Raw genomic sequence first — 19969 nt, 5'->3', positions numbered from 1 at the left:
CTCAAGATGCTTATTTGAAGGAAGATCTATGTACTTGCAATACAAGTTTATTTGGATTTGTAGTCTATTACAAACTTAGAATACAGGTTTAGCAGATGTGTTATCAAACACCAAATCATGTTTTGTAGTTACTTAACAAAGATTCCTCTTTCAAGAACCTATGAAAACACACAAAAAACTGACTAGAAAACAGTCTTTTTCTCAGAGTGGAGCTATTAGATGGGACCGGTTTTGAAGGCGATATCAAGATCAGAGATCAAATCATCAGCATCCTCAATGCCTGCAGATATACGGACAAGATCTTCCGTCAAGCCTCTAGCCTCGCGAACTTCCGCAGGTATGCTTGCATGTGACATGAAGCATGGCATGCTTATAAGTGACTTAACACTCCCTACCAAAGAGAAGAAAGTGGATGAAATTAATATTATCCCAAATATTACTAACAGCTTCTTCAGCAGAAACAATAGAAGAAGAAAAATAGTGTATTTGGCTCTCACCAAAACTGACAGCAATGCTGAAGTACTTGGTGGTTTCTACAAGATGCTTGGATAGGGCGACAGATCCTGTTATGAAGCTAAAAACTGATCCTGCACCCTTTGCCTGCAGTTTTGAGAACTTAAGTCATCTCTTTTCATTCGGTACATTAGTTAAATGGTTTTTAGTACCTGAGAGAAATGGAGATGGTGACCAGGATGATCTGGTAGACCAGCATAGTACACTTTCTTCACTCTTGGATGAGTAGACAAGTACATTGCGATTTTCCGTGCGTTTTCCTGTATGTGAGTAATGAAACCAACAGAAAAGAGAGAGATACAACTCCATAGTCTATACGTAATTAGAAAGGTAAAAGTCAATACCTGTTGCTTCTCTATGCGTAAAGCCATTGTCTTGATTCCTCGTAGGCAAAGCCAACAGTCGAAAGGAGCTAATCCAGAACCTTCTGAGTTTTGGAGGAAATATAACTCCTTTGCCAATCTTAAATTTTTTAACAAATGAGTATGAGAACGTAAATAGAGAAATAATATCTAAAAAACACTTGAAAGGAGAAACATACTTTTCGCCTTTTACAGCAAGCACACCCCCCATCAAATCACTGTGTCCGGCTATAAACTTAGTAGCCGAGTGCATCACGATATCTAGAAAGCCAGACAAGTTCAAATACGAGTGTACTAAGAAGTAGTTCTAACCAAACTCTTAACCAAATAAACAAAGTATAAATCTTTTTAACACACCAGCTCCAAGTTCTAACGGCCGAGCGAGAACCGGTGACATAATACTGTTGTCAACTAACAGAAGTGCACCTTGAGCATGAGCCATCTCAGCTATTTTCTACAAACAAAGCAAAGTCAAGATCTCACTTAAACATTACATAAAAGTAGATCTGTTCCAAGTGGTCTCGGTTTAAAGAGAGTTTACTCGTATGTCAGAGATTTGTTGTCTGGGGTTGGTTGGAGACTCAAGCCACACAAGTTTTGTCCGGGGACCAATAGCAGAAGCAACCTCCTCTAAACTAGTTGTGTTTACTCGTCTACAATACCATCAATCATTAGTTTATAGTACTAATAAACTTCCGGATCGTATATGTAGTAATACTAACTTAACCACAACGCCAGATCTTGGAACTACGTTGGATAGTAATCTGTCTGAGCCACCATATAGATCATCTCCAGCAACAATCTCGTCGCCTATGGAAACAAAGTTAAATATACAACAATGAGACCAAATCTATGCGACCAACCTAATGTAATCTTCAGGAGAGTGGTCAATATCGGAAAATTACCAGATTTGAGAAGGTGCGTAACAGCAGCAAGAGCAGCCATTCCACTAGTAAAGCAAAATGCTCTATCCGCCTTGTCAAGCTTCGCAAGGAGACTAAACACACAAAAAAAAAAAAAAACATAAAGAAAAGATGAAAACTTTTATGAATGGAGAAGAAACTAAGTAACAGTTACCTTTGAAGTGCATCCCGTGTAGGATTCCCACTTCTTGTGTAATCATATGGGCCATTTTCTATAGCAGAAGGCTGCAAAAGTAATCAAACAAAAAAAACTTAAAAACCTAAGCATGAAGTAACAACAAAACGTTATCAAAGTTCAATACCTGCTTAAACGTAGCTGTCTGGTAAAGGGGAGTGCTCATTGCATCAAAGGGATCGAATTTATTATCCAAGTTCATCAGTAAAGTAGCGACGCTAGCTTCTTCTTTGACATTAATAGCTGCAAACAAAAAAGAACACGGAGCACACTCCATCAACACAAAAACTACAAACTCATGTGTTCAATTCAAGAAAAAAGAGAGAAGCTTTAACGAACCATTTAAGCAATCCGGGGTTGTGTTAACTACAGAATGAGTGTTTCCATCGATACTCTTCTCCATCACGCAGCTTAGCTTGAACAGGTTCCGATTCGAGATCTGCTTCTTCTTCTCCCAAGTTGGAAACTTGGTAATGGAAACAGTCGTCGGAGAGTTTTTACTGACCAATCCCTTCAGAGAGAAGCAACACAAGAGTCAGAGAGCACAAATCATCACTAAGATTGGTGAACACAAAAAGCAATAGAAAGGGCTTACACGGTCGGGAAGATCAGCGAATGAAGGTATGAAGGAGGAGTGAAGTGACAGAGAAGATGACATTTTGTTCGATGAACAAGAGAGATTAATTGTTATTCTCTCCTCCGGCGTCGATTTCTCGTCTGAGATACTCTTTATCAGCCGGCGAGATAATGGCGGCGACGGAGGTAAGTCTGTTTCTGAAGTGAAGAGTTAAGACAAGAAGAGAGAGAGACCGAAAGGTACCGCTTTTAAGTCTCTGGTTCGGTCTATTTGGATTTTATTTCGGTTCACTTAGATACTAAAAATCTGAACCGAATATTATCTGGTCCAGATGTTTAATCCACTTAATGCTTCAGTGCAATTTGCATACACTTGATAAATAAAACGTGGAGAAAGTAGGTAAGCACCTACTCTAAAGCTCTCTCATAAAGGCCATAACGCTAAACAGCTTTAAGCCTTTAACATAGTTGCCACTTACCATTGCCAAGATATACAAAAAAAGAACTTGCTACAAAATAAATTTAGGACGTATCTGGCTACAAGTTGTCCCAGCTAACCATTTATCATATCACCATAGACAAATAGATGTGATTGATCCTTCAACGTCTAGGCATTATCAAATGAAAACCAAAGCAGTGACTAAAACAGACCTAGTTTATAAGATAGCCCTCGAGATGTTGAGCAACTTAACCACACACTCTCTCTGTCCCTGACACGGTTTCTCTACGTTCTACTTGCTGACCTCAGGCTTCTCCTGAGTTTGCTCGATGTCTCTGTACGGTTTCCTCTCTTGACGTTACTGCTCTCGGATTCGCTTTCTTCCCCTGAAAACCAAAGAACTTTACTCAACTGTTTCTTAAAGGGATTCATGTAACTTAAGTTGTGGGAGATAGTTTAAGATATATATGAAAGTTTTTGCATACCGCCACTGGTATTTTGGTTTAAGGAATGAGGACTTGTGGTACCGCTTTGCTCAGAATCTGGTTCTTCTTCCTCGGAGTCAGATGGTTCTTCCTCGGAGTCGGATGCTTTCAAACTATCTCCTGCTTCTTCCATTGCTGGCTCTTCCTCAGAGTCGGATGCTTTCAAACTATCTCCTGCTTCTTCCATTGCCGGATCCACAATTTCACTGTCTGAAGCACCTGGGAAAACACAAAAGTGTGCCTTAGAAAGAAAGATAGAGATAGAGATAGAGAGAGAGTATCCGTCTGGTACATTGAACTTTGCTTTAGCCAATAGTCCAAAGTCACTAACCTTCACCTTCATCATATTCTTCTACAGGTTCTTCTTTCACTTTGCTGGGGACAACAAGAGATTCCATGTTCTTGGTTTTCTCTACATGAACCTGAGCGTTTCTTGCGGTTTCTTCTTGTTCTTTCTTTTCCAAATGGAACTTGTTGAGCTTCTCCTCAAACTCTTCAATGCACGCTTTAAGTTCTGGTTTTGCAAACTTTTTCCCCTGTTCAGATTCACAACCAGATCCCAAACTCACATATAGCACGAGAATAATGAAGATGATGACATGGGTGAAGAAAACCAGAGAAACGTTACCTTGTTGATTATGCTTCTAAAATTTTCTGTCACTAGATCCTCTGCTAAAGCGTGCTCGTAGGACTTGAATGACTCGATAAGCTTTTTGATTCCCTTCTCAGTGAATGTCAGCAACGAAAGAGAATACGAAATGTATTCCCACTGTTTTGTTTCTGCAAGTGTAGGTGTAGATTTGTGAGGGATGTACTTTTCTATCAAACCACAACAGGTGTAAGAATATATCATCAATACATGCATACCTGTGACTCCGCTAAACCTATTGCAAAGCTTCTCAACCAGAGCCTCCATCTGTTTGTCCTGGAGATTGTTGAGGATACAGATGTGTGATTAGATAGTCATTCTAACTTCAATATCCAAAAGCTATATACCTTTTTGATGGAGCCAATCAAGAATTGCATGACATTACAGAATGACTCCCTCTTCAAATTCCGGTTGGATAACTGCCCAAGTATATCAGGGAGTAGATTGTATATAGGATTGGATCCTGGATTTGGTTAGCAGAAAAGAGGTCAAGTATTAAATTTGATTCAAAAGTTGAACTGGTTATGTCATGTAAAGTAGATATTGCACGCCTGACCTTTCTTAGACAGTTCATGGAAAAACAATTTTGCGAGACTAGAGATCCTCTCCACATCATCTTCGATACAAATAGCCATTTCATTAATATGCCCTTTCACCTGAAAATCAGGATTCAAAAAATGAAACCTCAAACTGTTATTACAGATGCTTTAAGGGAGGATGTAGAGTGGTAATGAGCCATACCTTCATCATATCGTTCAATATAAGATGTGAAAGGACCAGGACAGCATTTTTCCTGACCGAAACTGAAGTATCCCGTAACCTGGCATACATGTTTTCTGTCCAAGGCTCCAAAAGATTTGGAAAACGAACTGCCAAGTCTCCAAGGGAAAGGGTGCAGTTTGACCGGACAACTTCAGAAGGTGCGTTTTCAACAACTGTGAAGAGAAGCTGGAGATTTGATTCGCTGGCATACAGTGAGGTTTAGACATTAATTTAACTATAAGTTCAGTTTTTGTAAAGGATAAAGAGAAAACGAAATAAAGATTTGAACTTACCAGAAACTTGCATCAATTATCATACATCTGCATAATGCAAGCATTGCGGAAGCTTGTAGTTCTGGATGCTGTGAGAATGGAAATTCAAATATATAAGAAAATAAATGTGGAGCGAAAGAATAGGGATCTAAAACACAAGCTTACAGCTTCATCAGAAACAACGAAACAAGAAAAAGAACTTAAAAACTAACTACCTTTTGCAGCACAGAAAAATTTCTGCAAAGCTTTGAGAGAAAAGTTGCACAATCCCCAATCAGATTCTTCTCGCCAGAACCACCAGAAACAATTTCTCTCTCTGCTCTTTCAGCGAGTGTGTCAAGCAGTGCGTCATCAGAGGCAGCCAGTCCTAGCTCAGCATTTATGCTATTGTTCTGTAAAACAAAGAAAACATCGCATGAGATAGCACTAGTACGTAAAAGTAACCCAATAGGGTTTCAACATTTGTACCACCAGCTGCACTTCACGGAATCTGTCCGTACCTCTTGCGTGGCCCCAAGGTTTTCTTCTGTATTCTGACTTTCAGCAGCCGCTTTATCCGTTTTAGTCTTCTGTCTCCGGATCTTCTGGGTGCAGGATTCTATGTACACCAACTGGTTCATGGCAATATGACTGACAACGAACAAGAATCTACTGAGTTTTGCTACTTGAACTGTGGTCAGAAAATCGACAATACTGTCGTCAGTATCATCCTGTGGTTGATCTTGTCCAACTACGTCAAACACAGTGCTCAGAGACTTTTTAATAATAGTAGCAGCTAAGGTTTCCGGAGTAGGGTGGATCATGTATATGGCACTTATGGCTTTATCAGCTGTAGTGTAATATATGTTTTCTGGAAGCCAGTTCCCAGTGATCAAACTCTCAAGAATACCAAACAATCGGCTGCCACTGCTGAGCAATAACTTCTTCCTATCTTCCTCGGAAAGCCTCTGAATAGCAGTGCATGCAGTTCTGGCAAGTAGAGGTTCCACTTTTGCCCAGCGGCCAAACCCAATATCAATAATATCCTGTATGTGTGATCCAAGAATCCTAGATGACGACTTTGCAGCCATGCAAAGGATAGATAGAGCCCCACGACTTTGCTCGGCAGTTGTCCCGTTGATGTTAAAGCAAAAGAAGTCCCACAGAGCCGAAGTCTACAAAAACAGAAACGATAGAAGCAATAATTAGCCTCTTGACCACATGTATTGATTGAGTATAATTTCAAAGATATACATCGCTAGAGTCAAAGAAGGAACTTACCGTGCTGCTAGAAATTTCACCTTTGGACACTAAAGCATTAACAATAAACTCTAGTGCTGCTTGATCTCCTATATTCGAATCTATGGCAAGATTCAACAGCTGTCTCGCCGTTTCAACTGGATTTTTCTTTATGTAGATTGAAACGAAGGCATTCTCCACTGCCTCATAGATGGACTTATCCTGAGAAAAGGCCTGCAGAGACAACATAAAACAAGGTATTCTAGGACCATTTACGAAGGGGATGTTCTTAACTCATAAAATGTCAGAAGAATGGATCTTTTTGTAAGTTACAATATATGAAAAGAGACCATACCAGAGGAAGAATTTTACGGAGACAAGCTTCGGCACCATCAATTTGGAACTGCTTACACCTCATCAACAATAGAATAGCATTCTCAACATCACTGGCAGAAGATGAAGCCATCAACTGAACAAGGATCGGCATACTAGCTGACATGCACTTGGAGAAACTCAGTCCAGCCTCAAGGGAAGCAATCAAGGCCTTGGTCTGCTCGATGTTACCAATATCTGGAACAGAAACATCCTTCTCAGTGATCTCTTCCCCATTCTTTGGCTGACAGCTATCAGGTAGACTATCTTGATGCGTATTATTTGCAACTTCAGGTTGCAAGTCATCGATTTCACCATCTCCAATACAGGAGTCACCATCTGAAGTTGGCTCTTTCGATGAGTCCTCAGTAGGCCGGTTTGGTTCAAGTTCGTTCAGTTTTTTTTTATACTGCTCCAGGGTTGCTTCAAATGACGCTATACGAAGCTGTGGACCAAAAGGGTTATGTTGCAACATCGTGATCAGTAAATTCAATGCGGACTTTCTAACAATTGCACTCTTATCTTCCAATCTTCCAGCAGATATTGATGCAACCTCGTTCCATAGGCCAATCGAAACAGAGTGCTCTTCACACAGTTCAGCCCAAACCTGAAGAACTCTGCTCCTTGTATAGGCAGAGACATCTCTACACCGTTCCAGCAAAATTTCCAACATTGCTTGCTTAGTTCGCAGACGAAGGGACTTGGAACTCACATCTCCCTCGGCATCATTAAAAGCTTTAGCAACCAGCTTTCCAAGAACACCGACTAGCGCGTTCCTTATCTTGTATGATTCCCCACCAAAATGAGGGACCAAGACTCCAACATTTGTCGACATTACTTTTGGCAAACGATCAGCAAGCTCGACCAAGAAACGTCCCACATTATCAGCCCCAACTGTATCTTTAACGTATGCTTTTGGGTCAGTCCTCCCAATATCTCTAATGATTGTCACGGCCAAGGTACCGTCTGAGTACTTACTTTCAGCTCTAGCAACTGCATCAGCAACGTGCACAACAGCAAAATCATATTTGTGTATCAAATGCATGACCGAGGCACATGACTGCACAATGTAACGGTACTTTGTAGCAGATGCCCCTATGATGCGGCACAGTGCATCTTTTGCTTCAGGATCTTTCAAGATTGCAGCATTCTCAAAAAGAGAGAACGAGTTTCTACAAGGAAATAAAATGAAAAAAAAAAAAGTTAAAAGACTATGCCTTTAACATGGAGAACTCAAGATAAACAAGATTCATCAGTTCACAGAAGATTACTTGACAATGAAAGACAGGTAGTTTTCGTCTAGCTCTGATGATCCAAAGAGCAAGGACAAGTTGATCTCAAGAGAGTTTGCAATCAAATTAAGCATCCTACCCCTCTGAGGCTCCCAGTTCCATGACTGAACAACCTGCTTCTTCCTCCCTCGTGCCGCAACCTGTTCATCCACAACATCACTATACCAAAATGCAACGTAAAAGAGATGGATTCTCCTATGTAATCTTTTGAAAAAAGGAACTCACCTTTGTGCTCTCTACTGAGCTAACATGTGCCTCTTCAGTCATAATGATAGTGATGAGAAAGAAAGTGTATATCTTCAAGGCATTGCGATGAGATGTGATCCTGTCAATGATTGGAACTTCATCCTCCTGGTCTTGTACAGACCGTGAGATGGAATCGACATTGGGAAGAAGGACACTTAGATTGGAGCGGAGGCTTTCCACAAGGTTACACTTGCAAGATGGAGGAAGGGTATAGAAGTCCCTGACTAGAGAGTAGACACGGTCGAAAACGTCTTGGTCTTCGATACAGAAGAGTTCTCTATCAGATAGGTCGAATGATACACCTGAGTTCCACAACAAAAAAGGCTCACATATCAATGTTTAATATCAATGTTTAAGAAATCGCTAAGCTACAGTTTAGACGAAGATTATCGATCTAAAAATCGTTTCGTTTAGGTCCGATTTGCTGACTAGGCGATTTTTTTTTTAAATCACGGGTTAATATAATATATATAGAGTATTCTGTTCCCAAATTGGTTAAGAAACATATATGTATTAATAAGCATATAACCTTAGCTCCGTAAATCTCAGAATCAATGCAACGCAAATGAAGCCTAAACCATCTCGGAGTGAACCTATTACTGTAGTTCAACGGCTTCATCTAATAGAGTGAAGAGTGTTACCTTTGACGAATTCTTCGAGATCCGAAGGGCGAAGGGAGGTGACGTCGACGGGATTCTGAGCGAACAAGCGGTGATTGTCTTCCGGATCTTCTTCTAGGGCTCGTAGAATTTGGGGAAAGACGAAGGGAGGAGCCATTTTCTTAGAGAGAGGGAGAAACTGAGAGACGTTGTTCGGAGGAGAGAGAGAGAGAGAGAGAGAGAGAGCTTTTGGCGAGATGCAATTTCAAAATCAAATTGAAAATGGCGACGGAGCGGGAAGACTTGAACCAACAGTATCGGGTCGGGTTCGGGATGAGAATCCGGGTCGGAGCGTATGAGTTTCCGTGATTATTTTTTTTTATTAATAACGTGTCGAAATTAAATTACCAAGCATTGATGACGATGCGTATCTCAATTATTTTAAAGGAGAACTAGATTTGGATCCGCGCTTCAAAAACGCGGGATTTTAAATTGTAAATAATTTTTATATGAATTAGTATTTTAGAATTGTTTTCCATTATTATGTTACAAATTCGTATTATATAGAAGAAGATCATTTTTTAAAAAAAATATATATATAATTTATCAATTAGTTTATTTGGGTTTTGTATGTACATTATTACGTAATTCTCTCTTAAATCTAGGCATTTTATCCGAAACCAACTCGAAATCAGGTTTGGTTTGGGTCTGGGTCAAGGAAAAAGTATCTATAGTGTATTTCTTTGGACCCGTGGGGCTTTATTCGAGTACGGGTCCTATCCAAGACTTTATTGGGTAACCAAAGTACCCAAAATATTTTGTTATTAGGTATTTTTGGATATTATGAATATGTTTTTGGTATAACGGATATTTTTAAGTTACGGGTTCAGATTTTCGGTTTTGAGTTCTGAATAAAATTTCAAAATTTTAAAAAATATATTTTGGGTATGTGGATAAAGTTTTAAGTATTTTTGGTTTTTCTGGTCATGTTAAATTTTTGGATTTTTTGGATATTTGAATATTTTAAGGTAGTTTTGAGATTTTGAGTATTTTTCGTGTTTCTGGGATTTTTCTGGTACTTCGAGTTTTTTCGGGTCCTCAATACCTGAACGAATAACGATCCGTTATTTACCTAAAAATTACAGGTATATGAATTATAGACCCGGACCCATCCAGATCTGAAATAAACGAACCTACCTGAATCCAAACCAAAAATTATTAGATACCTAGTTAGGGCCACATGTATGGACTCGTAAAATACGGACCGGAAAAGAATGATCTGTACTTGATCCAAAAACGCGAATGCCCAAGCCTACTCTCTTACAGTATATTGTGTGTGCGCTTTATAAGAGTTACGTTTGTTGAATTGGTGAAATTTAAGATATGTTTAACAGATTTTTGGATAATTTAATAATATAAAGTTATATGATTTATAATATTCTTAAACTTATATTAAATAATAAAATTTAAGTTAATATAATATATATAATTTTTGTAACATATAGTTTTCTAAAGTATTTTTATCAATTTTGATTTTGTAAATATTTGATGTGTCTGAATATTGTAGGTCTATTAGTGAGTTTTTTTTTGAAAATAGTTTTCATTATGAGCATATGATTCGTAAAAGCGTTCTGATTTCTGTAAGATTTCACATTAAATCAAAGGTTTTGTAAGGTTAAGCTGAAAAATTGAAACAAATGTTTTTGGAAAGATCTTTGATTAAAGATTTAATATCTCTCAATTTTTGAGTCAAATGATATATCATACTTTTGTTTAACAAATTAGCGACATGGAATACATGTAGTTGAAATATTTAACTGAATAAAAAAGTTTTATATGATTGCAGCTGATGTTATTGATTTAAGGTATTCTGTAGTGTAGTTATGTGTGGATTTAAGTGAAAGATTTGATCAAAAGTGTTTCATTTTATATGTTTAATATTTTTTAGTAAAATTATCATTTTATAATTATTATATTTGTGAATAAATACGCTGAAGAATAAATTGATAATTCCATAGAGATAGCTATTTGTTAAGTTTCTAGATTATATTGTAATCTCAAATCTAAAATTTCCTTAAATTTCGAAATTAAATTTTTTTGAAAGATTCATTAATAGCCGGTGAGGATTTTCTTCTGATTTTCCTTTTCTGTTTCTCCTTTTTTGTCTTCCTCGGCTCCATTGCATATAACCCGTTTTCAATTGGACTGATAATAATTGTTTTTGAAACAGACTGACTCGTGACCCGACGACTCATTACCAATAAGACATGATTGCCATGTTCTACCACATGGCACTTGTTATGTGTTGTAGTAACATGAAGCGGAAACTGCAAGATGATGACGACTAACATAGTGTTGCAAATATAATCTCCAAAACTCACATAAACATTCGACCAAAAAAAAAATTCACAGAAGCATGAATACATCTTCCATGGTGGTTCATCGAAACATTAAAAATATATACCCTACTCACGTTTAAGACTTTAGTGTATGTTATTAGAGGAATATCTTACTTAGGTAATGTAGAAAATAATAATCATAACACATCACGTATTTTTAGATGGGTGTGTTGACCAATTCTAATCGAGCATAGATTTTGGTTAATATAATAGGATTAAATTATTAACATTTGGTTGTATATAATAGGTTGGACCAAAATGAATGGGTCCAAACAACTTTTTAAGTACATTTTTTTAGAATGTTTCTCTTTTAATAGTATAGATTTGTGAAATAGCAAAAAAAAAAAAAAAAAACTAAAATCCCGTACGAAGTGATTTTGCCACATGTCCTATCTACAATCATTTTTACAAAAAAATGATGACATGGCTAACAAGATTATTGACATAGCTTATAATTAATATGACATGGACAATCATATTTATTACTGACGTACATTTTTGGTACACTTTATAAAATATGGCAATAACTAATACATTACATTTAATGTTGATTTATATTTTTGTTAAACTTCTTAAAATATTGTAAAAATTCATAAATCATCACTAAAATAAATATATTGAAATATGTATTATAAATTTCGAAATACATTATTTAACTGTATTTTTATAATTATACAATTTTTATTACTAATATTTTCAGAATTTTCTACATCTTTTTTAAAAAATTAATAAATTGTTAATCGTAATTTCATTAGTTTCCTAATTAGATCTATAGAGTGAGAGTAGAAAGAAATAGGAAGAGGATGAAAGAGAGATAAGAGGATTTTGGTTAGTTAGCTAATTTGGGATTTTTGAGTAGTTACAGGGTGCAATTTCCCTTATTTTAAACCGTTATATTTTTCCAACACGGTTTTAGCTTGAGTCACACTGGACGACATATTATTAATCATAATGTTACATGTAAGTATGTTACAGCAAAGCATTTGACCCTAAAAAGAACAGCAAAGCACCATATAACTCTCTCGTGGGGGATTTGAATCTACAGATAAATAAGTCATTTAATTGTACCAGGCGGCATAACAACACCATGTCAATAAACTAAAAAGTTATGTGCACATAAAAAAATGACAAAATTAATCAAGCAAAATTAAGAAATTAAGCAACATATCCACAGCAGGTCTGATACATAAACTTTCCCCTAAAGTCATTGATTAAATTATTCACATTAATACTCTGTCCAAGTGGTATCTCGAATTTTATTATTTGAATCACTAATTTTATATAGTTACTATATTTAAAAAACAAATCCCGTATAGAGAGGTATTCAATCATACTTTATCAAAGAAAAGGTTTTAAATACATTTTCTATGATTTAATATGAGGGAAAGTATTGAAATGCAAAAATAAAAGCTAAACTTAATTAAAATGTAATATTATATATATTTTGAACAAAAGTTATATATTGTTAAATCTTTTGAAAATGACATGTCAATATTTTATTTGACTAATTTTTCTTTTTTTTCCTTCTTTCCTATGGTTTAGTAGTATCCTGTATCCCCTAGACTATATTTGCGAAGTGATTTTGCCACATGTCATTTCTACAATCAATTTCACAAAACAAATATGACATGTCTACTGAAATTGATGACATGGCTTCTGAAAAAATATGACATGGATAATTTCATTTAATATCGATTTATATTTTTGGCAAACTTATTAGAATATGGTAAGAATTCATATATTACATTTAATATTGATATTTTTTTATGGTAAACTTTTTTTAAAATATGGTAATAGCTCATACATTATTTATAAAATAAATATATTCATATTTGAAATTTGAAATTTCGAAATATTATTATTTTCATACTTATACAGTTTGTATTACTAAAACTTTCAAAAATTTCTACAATTTTAAAAAAATTTAAATATCTAATCGTAAGATCATTAGTCTTATATATCTACAAATTTTATAAATATTGTTTAGGTTAAATATTTGATAATTATACAATTTTATATTATTTTTATTAATTTTATACAAATTGATTTAATATATATCAAATCTATATTAAATATTAGTAAGAAAATAGTAAAATCTATAATATTTAATAAAATTTATTTAATTTTAAATTACGCACCTAGTTAAAATGATAAAGATTGTGGTTACATAGATAATGACATTTTAATTTAATTTTTCATTTCTGTTCTCGCCTCTAATCTTAAATAATTAGATTATAAATATTGCCCAACTTATAGACAACTTCTTCTTACAAAATCAAAATCAAAATCAAAATCAAATCGAGAATTGGTTGTAGGAAAATCAACACCACCATATCGTTCTTCCGCCATTAAATAACCTCACCATCTCCAACTGCCATAGACAGCTATTCTCCACCTCTCTCTCTCTCTACCTTTCTTCTTCTCTTCTCCATCAATCAAGAACCCAGAAACTAACTTTCAAACCTCATCAGTGGCTCAAATGGGTTCTTCTGCTTCCAAAACCGCTTCTTCTACGACGATGAGTTCACCTTCTCCGGCGATCCACAGAGCTTTCTCTTTCCCAACGCCGTTGGTTCACCACCCCCCGGCAAGAAAAGGCGACACTCACCACCTCGTCTCCCTCACCTCCACCTCGTACGGTTCTCTCCTCCTCATCGACCTCGAAGGATCCAAAACCGCCTCCGATCGTATCTCAATCTCCGGTCCAGACCCGGTCTCACTCGACTCGTTCTCTCCTGACTCAGTCATCAACACGTGGGAGCTTATGGACGGCTTAGACGACGATGAATTCGAATTCGAATGCCCTAAACTCGGTAAGCCTATCTCCAGTCTAGATTCGGATCTTTGCCCTATACCCGACCCGGATCGGATTGTGTCTGCGTTGAAACTTGACGAATCTTACGAGTTCGAATTCGAAAGCCCTAAACTTGGTAAGCCTATCTCCAATCTAGATTCGGATCTTTGCCCTAAACCCGACCCGGATCCGAATGTGTCGGCTTTGAAACTAGACGAGTCTTACGAAGTCGTGAGAGTCGAACAAGAAGTAGAAGAAGGTTGGGTCCCGTTGTCTTATAAACCAAAGCAACCTCTTTGGAAGCATTTGTCTGAAGAATCTTTCTTGTCTGGTTTAGATCCTAGCATTGTCTCTTCTTACAAGAAACCTCTGTCTTCTAAGCAATTAAGCAATGATAGTATCAATGTCGAGGTTATAAGCCCACCCTCTAGTGCACTGAGTACTACACAGGCCAAAGCAGAAGACAAGATTGTACTCTACTTCACAACACTCAGAGGGATTCGAAAGACGTACGAGGACTGCTGTTGCGTTAGAACGATATTAAGAGGGTTTCAAGTGACTGTAGACGAGCGTGACATCTCCATGGATTCTAAATACAGGAAAGAGCTTCAAAGCATGGTCGGAGATGCGGAGAAACCGGTTTGTTTGCCTCAGGTGTTTATTGGGGATACCCACATTGGTGGGGTAGAGGAGATTATGAAGCTAAACGATAGTGGTGAGTTAGTTGAGATGTTGAAAGGTTTCCCTGCTTGTGAATGCTTGGGGACATGCAAGAGCTGTGGTGATGCAAGGTTTGTGCCGTGTAGTAACTGTGATGGTAGCACTAAAGTGTTTGAGGAGGAAGACGAAATGTTCAAGCGGTGTTCGAAGTGTAATGAGAATGGATTGGTGCGTTGCCTTGAGTGTTGTCTCTAAAGTAAAACCTGATGGATCAGGAGCTGTGTGGGTGAAAAGGGCTTAGAGTGATTGTATTAATTGTGAGAGGTGAACAAGTCTTACTGGTATTGGCTTAGTATTTGTATATTACAATAAGAAATGGCTCAAAGCAAGCTAATTATTACTAAGACGGTATTGGTTTCTCAATTCGTCTAGCTCTTATTCAGGACAAACCCACTAATCGGTCGTGTTATAACGTATCGAATTTGAATGGAAGTAATATTATCTTTGTACATATGAATTTGCTCTTTCATGTCTTAGTGGGTGTTGTTACTCTCTGAACAATGTATAGAATATAATTGTCTGCTTTCTTGCTTGATTGCTGTAAAAATATTGGTCTTATCATGACATGATGAACACAACTGTTGTTATTCAATGAGTTATGTAAGTTTTCACCCTTTCCTCCGTTTTCTTCGCCTAACACATGACGAGAAATGAGTGTTCGAATGCCACCCACAAACCGTTGATGATCTTACATATGTGGAAGACTCCATTACTTTGGAAGACTCAAACCTAGGTCTACGGAGACGCTTCTACTGGAAAAACGAGTGTTGTTTTCTGATTTGAAACCCTCGTGTCTTATTCGAGTCGGTTCTGAATCAGTTGATGCTGCATAGCAAGTGTTCTTCTAGTGGGTCTTCTAGCGCAAAACGATGTAACACCTTGTCAACTTACTTCGACAAGCCCTTGGTGATGTGATGGAAACTCTTTGACTCTCCTTCCGGAAGGAAACCCCTGAGGAAGATGGTATACCTGATAGTTGATCATGTGGATCTGCATTTCTTGAGTAAGGCTATATTATATAACCTCCTTATGCAGTTTCTGTGTGTGCGTCAAACAGTGTTGCAGACTCTAACATCCTTGCCTCCCTTCTCGCTTGCTCTTTTATCCTTTTTTATTGGGCTACCAGGAGAGCTGAAGAACTATCCACTAAATTATCATCTTTGTTAAGAAAGTATTGGTGAACCGCTTGATGGTTTAGCTATTTCACCCAACGAAGGGCTGAAGAGAAGACTGTATTGTATAGCCATCTCAAACCGCATTTTGGTTCCTGTTTAAATGAAAGAGATATTCAGGGTCTCAGGTCTCGCTAATGATGGTAACACCAGAGGCTAGAGAAGGCAGAAAGCCAGCTACTGTTCTGAAAACGGTGAAGAGATTAAAATGTTGGACTTCCATATGTCTACTTCAGCAACGCTAGATGTAAGTAAGTTATAGAAAACAGTTCCATTGTTTGTTTATCTTTTGGAATATATTGCTTAATTGATAATGATTTAACTAGTGAGTTGGATAACAAGTGTACGTAATGGTAATGGTGGTGTGTTCTTCTCATGGTGCATTTGAATAGAATCTGATTTTTTTTTCTTGATGATGTTTCCTTCTCAGGGCCTCTTAAAATTCAATGGAAAAGAAGGAAAAGGGCCTTGAAGCTTTCCACTGGAGAGACTATTGGCGATATTCCAGTGCATTGTCTCTATAACAACACGATGTCTGATATTCTGCTTCAAGAGACGAGAGTCTTTATGATGCAAACTTGATAATCAAAAGTGGAAGCTGCCTATTACAAGGTTCTATTTGATACCGTTCCATGGTGTCTGAAGATGCGACTCTGAAAGGCGTAACACACTTTGTTTTCAACTATTTGACTCAAATAGAATTTAGTGATGCAAAGATAACACTGATACACTGTATGTGTTTCTTTTTGTCCTTTGATTTGGTGTATAGGTTGCCAGAAGCCTCAGCTTTCCATTTTCTAAGTACTTGTACAGAAAATAATATGTGAAATCCAAAATGTTTTTAGAGGAAGAAACTAAAACTATGAAGTTTTTTGGATAGAGAAGTATAATCATAAGGGATTTTTAGAATAGTGGTCAAATAGTATATAGCAATTAAGCAGATTCTAAATAAACGTATTGGATATGTAGAAAAATGATTGACTATAAAATGAGGAGAGAATGAGGGGTCAAGTCAACATAAGTCCACATCACATATCACTTCACACACGCAAAATCATACCAATGTCTTGTCTTGTCAAATCAATTTGTATCTTGACAAAATCTTATTCCAATACATACACTGAGAAACAAACATATATATGCACATAGTGATCCTTTACCACACGTATATGCAACTAAAATTATACTATGAAATTAACATATCTAACTTGTGTCTTTGAGAAAGTTTCAGAGAGAGAAAGTAGATCTACCTTTGGATTCGGCGTATGGTCGGCGCGTGAGCGAGCGTTCCGTCGCCGGAGCCCTCTGTTCTTCTGTTAAGATGCACTTCCACTGTTTCTCCTTCGCCTCCTCTCTCTGACCGCTTTGTCTAAGCTCTGGTCCAGTTCCCAACCGTCGTCGTCAACTCGGGGAGTGAACCAACATCAATGGTGGCTATGCGGCTGGAGTAACGACGCGGTCGTGTGGAGGGTTTTGGCGTGGTGAAGTCGGCTTGTCAGATTAAGTTTCGATTCCGGGTGATGGAGGCTTATACAGCTCCGTCGCCGCCGGCCCTTGTCTTCGGGAGGTGGGAGCTTCTTCAGCTCCGCCGTCGCCGGATTTTGACTCCGGGGGTGAAGGCTTTCATAGTCTTGCGTCGCCGGCTTTAGGTGTTTCAATCTTTTCGTGGGTTAGGGTTTGTTCCCGATTCTGGATCGGGTGTGGTTCTTGGTTCATGGTTCCTGTGGTTCGCGGCTTTGATCTGTTGGAGGAGATTTTGAATTGATTGATGAAGCTCTCCGAAATGAAGACAAAGCGTGAATGAAGAGAGATGGTTTGTGGGTTTCAACTCTATGGGGAGGATGTTTGGGAGGCTCGGGATGAGATCTCGAAGATGATTCGATGGAGGCTCTCCAGTAATACGATCTCCGATGAAACGAGGGTTTCAGTGGTGCTGCTCTAGAAGCGGTGACGGTCAGGTCGAGACGGGAGGGACGAGATGGTGGAGATCTGAACACGTGTCCGGCCTCCTTGACGCGCGGGCCTGCAAGCAGTTGTTCGGTTTCTATCGGTTTGGGCCTCAGGCCCTTTTAGTTTATTATGTTGCCCTTCGGTTTTTGGGCTTTATGCTTAGTAGGGTTGGGCTTCGGCTTTGTAACTTTCGGGCTCCGACCTGTTTAAATAAAATCTTGACGGAAAAAAAAAACTTGTGTCTTTACACATACCCGTTTGATCTGAAGAAATGACAACGTTTTGTGGGTTTGGGGGGAAATGTGTGTTTAAGTTGATGGGTAACCAGTGGAGAGGAAGTGGAAAGGAAACTAACTTTATCTGATGTGAAGAGGAAGATGGTAAAGGAACGATGAAGTTGTACACATAAATCACCACCGAATTAAGAAGGATCACGGAGACCTTGCAAGACGCATTTAAAGAAGGAAGTGATATATTCAGATCAAAATATATTCAGCAAAAATGTGTTCTAGCATTATTCTAAGGTATTTTTTTATAATGAACTAAAAACAAATTTTTGGGTATTCATCTAAAATATACAAGGTTGATCGGTAGTCTTACTCATGCAATGAAAAATCAATCGTTTTACTGTTTTAGATATAAACCACGTCTAACCACAAAAGTCGAATCAGTATTTTTTGCTGAAGTAGTTTCTTTTAAATAATTAAACCATTTGAATAACAGTTGGATGGTGTTGCAATTCTATGGACATTGGACAAACTAAGCTTTGCTCGGCCAATACGGCTATAGGTACGTTATTAATGTCTTTTTTTTTTGAACACACACACACACACAGTACGTTGTTAATGTCTAAAATAACCGTTTTATGAGTTATCTTCTCTTCATAAATGATGTAAGACTTTGAACAGCGATCCATGGAAATTTTAAAAATCAACTATATATAGAGAATAGACTAGACTATTATATTCGTGACAAAAAAAAAAGACTAGACTATCATATACTATAGATATATAGTATATTAAAAATGCATGCTCACATTTTGTTTTTGCATGCAATTGATTAGGTGCCTTGCGTTGCAAACAGGGTAATAACTGGAAACAAGATCATTATTATATCACTACAACAAAGAGAGCTTTATACCGACGCTGGAATTTGTCGGAAGGTCGTCCGAAGACCTAGTCTCCGAGATATTTCCGAGAAATGTCAATACGTCGGAGTTTGGGTCTCGGAAATAACAGGTCGTCGACACCTTGACGGAAATTACCGAGAAAACGCGTTCTCGGAAAATTCATCGGTATCAATTGTCGGTAGTTACCAATGTCTTTCCGACAATTTGTAAAAATTTAATTAAAAAAAAATAAATGCAAAAATAATGAAATAGTATAAATTTTTGGCAAAAAATTAAATAGTATAAATAAATTAGAATAATATAACATTATTACATAAAAATTTGTAAATAAAAATATGGGCTTTTTGCAGAATTGACCTATAACTTAAAGTCAAACACAAAACTAACCTCCTTTTTTTTTGAAAATTGGTTTTGCCCTATTCACCCCACTAGTTCATATAATTTACGAAAATGCCATCAATTTTTTTTTTCTTTTTTTTTTCGAAAACGACATTTTTACTCTCTCACCCTCATCATCTTCAAGTAATTACAAGATTGCCGTTGTCATCAATACCACAACCACCATGAACAACCAATTTGAAGCTCTTAATGCTCCCAAAATCGATTTACTCTTCTTCTTTTTTCATTCTTGTGAACTAAACACAACATATCTCTCACTTTCTCTCCACAATGAGCTAAAAAAACCCAAGATTTTGATTCTAATTTTTTTATGGTTCATAGAGTCATAGAAGCTAACGATTCTGGGTGGGTTACTTTCGTTTGTGATTCTGTGTGCTTGGAGAAGCCTTATGTATGCTAAGGAACTTATCTCACCAATTTAAGGTATGACATCGAGTTTTTTTCCAGATCTGTTCGTCAGACGACTTACTTGGGAAGTCGTCTGGCTGTAGACAACTTACCTGGAAGTCGTCTGGTCAACGCA

The 19969-nt window shown here is 37.4% G+C and overlaps 3 protein-coding genes across 3 annotated transcripts; 1 reads left to right on the top strand and 2 right to left on the bottom strand.

Annotated features, from left to right (window-relative positions):
• Window positions 1–31: 31 nt before the first annotated feature.
• LOC106341995 (cystathionine beta-lyase, chloroplastic) lies at window positions 32–2850 on the bottom strand. The gene is made up of 13 exons (XM_013780762.1): window positions 2569–2850; window positions 2313–2484; window positions 2101–2216; window positions 1953–2023; window positions 1781–1872; window positions 1598–1685; window positions 1417–1528; window positions 1233–1329; window positions 1055–1136; window positions 858–975; window positions 666–773; window positions 498–600; window positions 32–391 (listed from the first exon to the last, which is right to left on the bottom strand). Exons 1-13 carry the CDS (start codon window positions 2629–2631, stop codon window positions 216–218), a joined length of 1398 nt encoding a protein of 465 aa, XP_013636216.1. The 5' UTR covers window positions 2632–2850; the 3' UTR covers window positions 32–215.
• A 135-nt stretch (window positions 2851–2985) lies between these two features.
• LOC106341994 (condensin complex subunit 1-like) lies at window positions 2986–9061 on the bottom strand. The gene is made up of 16 exons (XM_013780761.1): window positions 8926–9061; window positions 8264–8586; window positions 8018–8178; window positions 6730–7918; window positions 6417–6608; window positions 5657–6310; window positions 5372–5548; window positions 5178–5245; window positions 4864–5086; window positions 4679–4778; window positions 4470–4585; window positions 4341–4398; window positions 4102–4253; window positions 3805–4009; window positions 3474–3692; window positions 2986–3374 (listed from the first exon to the last, which is right to left on the bottom strand). Exons 1-16 carry the CDS (start codon window positions 9059–9061, stop codon window positions 3274–3276), a joined length of 4074 nt encoding a protein of 1357 aa, XP_013636215.1. The 3' UTR covers window positions 2986–3273.
• Window positions 9062–13545: 4484 nt separating this feature from the next.
• Window positions 13546–15272, top strand: LOC106343011 (uncharacterized protein At5g39865-like). The gene has a single exon (XM_013782108.1). The coding sequence runs from the start codon at window positions 13762–13764 to the stop codon at window positions 14989–14991; it is 1230 nt and encodes a 409-aa protein (XP_013637562.1). The 5' UTR covers window positions 13546–13761; the 3' UTR covers window positions 14992–15272.
• Window positions 15273–19969: the final 4697 nt, after the last annotated feature.

This window comes from Brassica oleracea, chromosome C4 (genome assembly GCF_000695525.1).
Source record: "Brassica oleracea var. oleracea cultivar TO1000 chromosome C4, BOL, whole genome shotgun sequence".
NCBI lineage: Eukaryota > Viridiplantae > Streptophyta > Magnoliopsida > Brassicales > Brassicaceae > Brassica > Brassica oleracea.
This window is presented reverse-complemented; position numbering and strand designations above follow the sequence as displayed.

Coding starts and splice junctions, on each gene's coding strand:
- LOC106343011 (XM_013782108.1), top strand. CDS start 13,762: ATGGGTTCTTCTGCTTCCAAAACCGCTTCTTCTACGACGATGAGTTCA.
- LOC106341994 (XM_013780761.1), bottom strand. CDS start 9,061: ATGGCTCCTCCCTTCGTCTTTCCCCAAATTCTACGAGCCCTAGAAGAA. Junction 8,179..8,263: donor GCTCAGTAGAGAGCACAAAG/GTGAGTTCCTTT, acceptor GTGGATGAACAG/GTTGCGGCACGAGGGAGGAA. Junction 3,693..3,804: donor AGAATATGATGAAGGTGAAG/GTTAGTGACTTT, acceptor GTGTTTTCCCAG/GTGCTTCAGACAGTGAAATT.
- LOC106341995 (XM_013780762.1), bottom strand. CDS start 2,631: ATGTCATCTTCTCTGTCACTTCACTCCTCCTTCATACCTTCATTCGCT. Junction 601..665: donor ACCATCTCCATTTCTCTCAG/GTACTAAAAACC, acceptor TCAAAACTGCAG/GCAAAGGGTGCAGGATCAGT. Junction 392..497: donor CAGCATTGCTGTCAGTTTTG/GTGAGAGCCAAA, acceptor TCTCTTTGGTAG/GGAGTGTTAAGTCACTTATA.